Source organism: Triticum urartu, chromosome 7 (assembly GCF_003073215.2).
Source record: "Triticum urartu cultivar G1812 chromosome 7, Tu2.1, whole genome shotgun sequence".
NCBI classification, from domain to species: domain Eukaryota; kingdom Viridiplantae; phylum Streptophyta; class Magnoliopsida; order Poales; family Poaceae; genus Triticum; species Triticum urartu.
Genome location: NC_053028.1, coordinates 662,401,560 through 662,408,251, shown reverse-complemented (window position 1 = coordinate 662,408,251; position 6,692 = coordinate 662,401,560). Strand labels below are relative to the sequence as shown.

General features: G+C 49.9%; 1 protein-coding gene across 1 annotated transcript; it reads left to right on the top strand.

Moving 5' to 3' along the window:
• The first annotated feature begins 4,538 nt into the window (after positions 1–4,538).
• Positions 4,539–5,935, top strand: LOC125524997 (B-box zinc finger protein 32-like). The gene has a single exon (XM_048690022.1). It carries the CDS (start codon positions 4,553–4,555, stop codon positions 5,570–5,572), a length of 1,020 nt encoding a protein of 339 aa, XP_048545979.1. The 5' UTR covers positions 4,539–4,552; the 3' UTR covers positions 5,573–5,935.
• The last annotated feature ends 757 nt before the right edge of the window (positions 5,936–6,692 follow it).

Sequence of the window (6,692 nt, the reverse complement as noted above, 5' to 3'; positions counted from 1 at the left end):
TTCATCTCCTCCTTCCCCTAAAAAGGCGTTTTACCTCCTCTTTATTTTTCCCTTTCCCTTCATCTCCCCCGTACAGTTTTCCTCACACAAACGAATCATCTCTCATTCTCTCTGTCTTATTATTGCATCCAATTCAACAGCAGTATATAGCCAACCATCGGATCAGCTGTTGCACAACTACCAGATCGAAAAATTTGCCACCTTCAGTAGCGATGGTGATGTTGAACTGCTGATGGCGCCATGCCACCACAGACCTGCACGCAGCTGCCGACCTGGGCTCCTATGATCACCGGTTAAACTAAGCCCTGTTGCCCATCAATAGAGCCTGTGGGTTCCGCCGTTCCGGTGGTCCGAGCCCCACGCCCAGTGCTCACCGTGATCCATGGCGCCATCGTCGGCGCCATCCTCGAACATCACCTGCAGGAAAGGTGGGGGCTCTCCTTCCTCTATTTTTTCGGATCTGAGCAATTTTTCTTTTCATTAGTCTGGATGCATCATATCTCACTTCCGTCGGTGTCTCATCTTCATCTCCTCCTTCCCCTAAAAAGGCGTTTTACCTCCTCTTTATTTTTCCCTTTCCCTTCATCTCCCCCGTACAGTTTTCCTCACACAAACGAATCATCTCTCATTCTCTCTGTCTTATTATTGCATCCAATTCAACAGCAGTATATAGCCAACCATCGGATCAGCTGTTGCACAACTACCAGATCGAAAAATTTGCCACCTTCAGTAGCGATGGTGATGTTGAACTGCTGATGGCGCCATGCCACCACAGACCTGCACGCAGCTGCCGACCTGGGCTCCTATGATCACCGGTTAAACTAAGCCCTGTTGCCCATCAATAGAGCCTGTGGGTTCCGCCGTTCCGGTGGTCCGAGCCCCACGCCCAGTGCTCACCGTGATCCACATGCGCCATCGTCGGCGCCATCCTCGAACATCACCTGCAGGAAAGGTGGGGGCTCTCCTTCCTCTATTTTTTCGGATCTGAGCAATTTTTCTTTTTTTTCGTTGCATGGATCTGAGCAAGTTTAGTGATTTAGCTTTAGATTGATTCTATGATTTGGGTGTGGTAGGAAGCCTCTTTTTTAGCAGCTCCGCTCGATCTCCAAGCACCTTCTCTCCGGCAGAAAGTCTAGCCAATTCCTCTCACCTACAAACCTCTCTGATTGAAGAACAATCGTGTAAGCGTGTAAAGAGATAAGATAGATTGTGCTCAGCTATATGACCTACCTGGTAAGTTTTGACTGGAGTTACTAGATGGTGAAAATTTCTTTTCATTAGTTTTGTTTAATTTTCTAGAAGGAATAGACATATGAAACTTACTATTTACTACATGCAGCTACAGTCGTCTCTCTCTCTCTCTCCCTCTCTCTCTCGCGCACACACACATGTTATTTTAGTATGAATTCTATTTGTATTTTTATTGCTTTCCTTGGATTGTTCTGTAGAAGCAGCATATGACATAATGTTGTTCATTTTCAGGTTTGTTGTTCTCTAGCAGTATATTATTCCAGTGTGAATAACATGAGATCGGTCTAATATCCGAGTGATACCATTGTGTGACTAGCATTATCGTTCATCTACTCCAAGGTTCAAAATTCAAGGTTTTGTTTTTCGGTTGCTAGGCATTCTGGAGGTTCCATGTTTTATGCAATTCGTCCATGCTGAGATATAATTTCAAATGCCACGTGGTTTCATACTCCCAGTCATGTCCTTAACATGTCTATTTGCTCCTCCTACATATTCCTTTCATATATGTCATAGCACAGCCCATAATCAAATAGTGCATTTCCTGCTTCTAAAAGGTACGTTTTTTCTTCCCTTAATTTGGTGATACATCATAATTTACAGGTTTCTAATGGTGTTAGTGTTTTTTCTGCTGAATGCTCAACCTGACCGCACCTTTAGGTTTACATTCATGTTTTTAATATAGTGAAGAATATAGTACACTTCCTTGGGTAGGATGTACAAGTTTGATGACAAATAAGGGCCAATGAGGGTGCTATCGTGTTTCCTGGTTTGGAGATAGATCTTATCATTTTATTTTATTTTATTTTATTTATATGACGTGTTTCTGGTTCGGAGATAGATGCTAGAATAGTAACCGATGTTAAGTTTTCATGCACGCATGTATAACTACAATGAAACAATCTTCTCTATGGTTAAGCACTTGGATATTATCTTTTCAAACCTATGGCTTAACTTGACAAATGTAATAATAAAATATAAATTTCTACAGTTAGAATATCACTAGATGATTGCTCTGGTGTTGATGACAATTCTAGCCTAAAAAGTCTATCCTCGCTGAGAGTCAACTATGACCCCATCTGATTATCCTTTGGTTTAATTGTTAAATGTAACCTGGCACCCTATTAATTAAGATGTAATAAAATGGAGTATATATGTTCTTCTACTCGGGAACCATGCCATTTTTACACCTTTGGATGATAAATCTCAGCAAACTATACATCCATTCCTTTTCGTCTCAGTGATGCATTCTGAATTTCTAATTAAGAAAATAGGGAGATGCTCTAAACAATGTTTCCTGACATTTCATATTGTTCCATCCAAGGTTCAAAGAAAAGTTATGTGGTTATTATTTCTTAGAATAAATCCTTCTTGTATGTTGTACGACAAATTCCCGCAGCAACGCGCGGGGTATTATCTAGTTTTACAATAAAACGGTGCCTATAAAACACTGTACACATGATTTTAATGAACCCTAAAACATTGTACAAACGACCATATGATTTCCTATAAAACGTTCCTTGAGGTTGGAATGTGCATTCATTTTTTTCTTAAGAAATCATGTGCACAATCCATATGGTTGCATTTTACACCTATAAATCTAGGGTTTTTTTCTATGTTGGTCGTTTGATCCATATGATCCATTCCAACCTGTTTTTACAGTTCTTTTGTTATTTATGTGGCATCAAACATTGACTGCTAAATTTATAAGATTCAAGTAAGCACTCAATTCTGATATGTTATTCCTATTCCTATGCTTTGAGAATCCCGCGAATCAAGAAGGCCTCAACTTACCGAATCAAATTCAATTAAATTATTTGAAGGCAAACGAGGTGTAAGATGCATTTTTCGTACTCGATCTCATATACATCTCCTAATAGAGAGAACGTGGCACGTTAATCCCTCCCAGCCCATCGATTTCACGTTTGTGTTTTTCCATGATTTTTTTATTATAAGGGCTATTTAGTGCCCTTCCCGTTCGAAAATACTTGCGGGAGAAACGGATGCATTTAGACGAATTCTAGTTTTAAATACATCAATTATTATTCATTTTCTTGAAAAGTGTTTTTGGACGGAGGGGGTACTATATTATAACTGGATACAAGCCGTTTTTGCACTTCAAAATGCAAAGACCTGCCGCTGCCTCCGCCGCACGTTGGTGCGGGGACGTTTCGGGGTCTCTGTCGCCGACGAGGGGCTGCCATGCCACACGGCGCCCTTGGGCATCTCCCGGCGCGTACGTGTGTCCTCGCGCCCCACGAGATACAGCGAACCCGGAAAATTATTCGGAGCAAAAGTTGGTCGCACGCAGGAGCAGCCCGCCCTGCCGAGTTTCCGGAAGGTTCCTGCGGTTGTTTGGTGTCGATCCACCCATGATCATGCCGCCGTGGACGGCCGAGCGGCAGAGACCACATAAACTAGTAGAGGAGTACGTCCGGGCGCAGCTGGAGAACCTTTGCTTTTCCGCCAGACGAGAGAGGAAGCGACGGGGAATGTTCCTTCGCCGCGTGTCGGCCGGCGAGGCGGACGACGAGCATCGCGCGCCCGCGCTCCACGAGTTGGATCGCCCCGCCGCTCGTGGCCTCAGTTGCACGCAGTACTAGTACGTGATCGGTCGCCGATGGACCCTCATGGTGGCCTCCATCTCCGTTGCGCGCGGTCCACATGTTAGACATTTTGGAATGATCCAGAAGGCGTCCATTCCAGGCCGGGGGTGCCGTTGTGCACCGCGCGAGTGAATGTGGTCAGCAGCAAAAGAATAGAAATAAAATACAAAATCAGCATGGCTTATAATACTGCGTGGTGTGAGATGGCCTGCACTGCCAACACAGCACATTTTCACCTGCCTGGCTGCTCGCGACATGTCGAAAGAACGATACGGATGGCGAAGTTTCTGTAAAAAATTCGGAGGAGCCGGGAATTCAACGCACTAGCACGTAGCACCCCATGGCAGAGCTTCCTTGCTTGTACAACGGGCTAAAGAATCAGCGGCGGCAGGCACCGGAGCGCGACAAAGCAAAGCCACGAAAGACCGACCGTGCCCCGACAGCGAGGGGCGGGCCGGCGTGGGCGCCAGGCGCAAACTAGTCTAGAGTACGTACTTCGAGGGGGACGAGGTTTCGTGGCCACGGATGGCTCTACGCCTCCATCGGCGCATCCCGCCGATGGCGACGCCCCTCTCAAACTCGCGGCTCACGTCGGCCCTCGCGTCGCGGTCGATCAACCGCAGCCACTTGTGGGGATCGACGGCGGAGTGCGCCACCAGGTGTCGACCGCGCGCCGGGCGACCACATGGCCACCGCTCATGATGCCGTCGATCGATGGGCGTGAGGCCGCTGCGAATCGCGGGAGCGGCGGGACGGCCGCGGTGCCTCCACGTCGCGACGATCGGGGCCAGGATCGGACGCCGCTCGCGGCCCGCGCCCATGACCACGCAAACTGCACGTGTACGATACGGGGGGACGTGGGGAGCGGAAAAGATCTCACCACCGAGCGCCCACCTCGCGAGCTGGCTAGCTCGGTCGTCGTCTTTAAATACGCGCCCGGGCGAGGAGAAGCACACCACGCTGCCTCGCCGTCGTTGGTCGTCCATCGTCTCGTCTCTCCCGGCTGCGAGTCTAGAAGAGCGCGCGACGCAACCCCGCCTCACCCTACGTGCGAGAGCGAGAGAGTGCTGAGGCTGGCGGAGATGTGCGGCGCGACGGCGAGGTGCGCGCTGTGCGGCGCGCCGGCGGACGTGCACTGCGCGGCCGACGCGGCGTTCCTCTGCGCGCCCTGCGACGCCAGGGTCCACGGCGCCAACTTCCTCGCCTCCCGCCACCGCCGCACGCGCCTCGCTGCGTCTAAGGAGGACGAGGAGGAACAGGAGGCCCTGTCCGGGATGACCACGTCGAGCTCATGCGTGTCCACGGCCGACTCTGCGACGACAACGACTCCGGCGCCGGTGGGGCGGAGGCCCAAGATCAGGAGCAGCCCCCGCGCGCGGGGCGAGGAGGTGCTCGAGGGGTGGGCCAAGAAGATGGGCCTTCCGGCGGGGGTGGCGCGCAGGCGCGCCGCGGCGGCCGCGCGCACGCTCCGGGCCGTGGCCGCGGCGCCGAGGAAGGTGCCGCTGCGCGTCGCGATGGCGGCCGCGCTGTGCCTGGAGGTGATGGCGGCTCACGTCGGCGGCGCCCACGAGGCCGGCAGCGCGCTCCGGCGGCTGGAGGCGTGCGCGCACGTGCCGGCGAGGGTGCTCGTGGAGGTGGCCTCGTCCATGGGCCGCGCGCGCGCCAGCAGACCGGCCGCCGCCGTGGACGCCGAGGAGGGCTGGGGCGAGTGCCCGTGATCCAACACACGATCTCCTCCAACAACACATGACCCGTGACTCTCATGAGAAGGCGGCTAATTAAGCTTTCTCGTTCGTTAATTTAGTAGTAGTACTCCGTAGTATATTTCTAGAGAGTCGAGTAAAAGTTGATCAAATCTTGTTGTTAGTTAGAAGGATAGCACTGTACGATGTAATCCAAATGGATGGTGTCGGCCATGGCAGCAAAGTGGATCACATGTTGTTCAGTAGCATACTTGTTAGTAATTTAGCTGGACTGATTAGGCTTCTGCATTAGTGATGGATCTCTCGACAATATGTAGAATGGTTTATATACTCGCAAAAAGAATGTAGGATGGTTTATGCATGAAACTATTGTCATTTTTTCGCGGGGATATCGTTCATTCTAGTATTTGCGAGGAGACAAACCATGGTCCATCGTCTAGAACAAGTTGCAAACCATTGTGGGAGGCAGAGGCAGAGGCGGGCAGCATCAATGGGATGTGAAGACTAACTAGATTCAATTTTTCAGAAAACAGCATCCACAATACAATATGAAATAGACATCCATGATGAATCAAATGATTCTGATTTGATATTGCGGATGTTAATATTATTCTCTATGATTTTTGGAACTACGGGAGCAAATTCAATCATGGAAAATTTCATTATCGATATTGTGATAGAGTAATACAAGTATAACCCAGTTATACACAACGGCGGCTGAGGGTATCTCCATTGCTGACCTTTAAATTGTACACCGTATCCGTCTGAGGACCGATGAACACCAGTATACGGACAATGATATACTAGGAGCCAGGCGGCTTAGGGTATCTTCATTGGTGACCTTCAAATTGTACGCCATATCCATCCGCGGATTGATGAAGCTAGTCTACGTGTCGGAGTAAATAATCATGGGTAGCTTAACGGCTCCCCCTGGCCCTTCTAAAAAAATTACAAGCCGATTCGGCCCTCAAGAATCCAAGACACAGGGCCGCCTTCCCCTTACCAGCTGTCTCCAGGCCGGCTATCGGAAGGCGGCCCGACTTCAGCCCTCATGAAGAGAAGCCGCGGGAGGGCCGGCTCCGAGAAGCCGGCCGCGAGAAGGCCGACTCCAAGAAGCCGGCTCCCATAAAGCGGT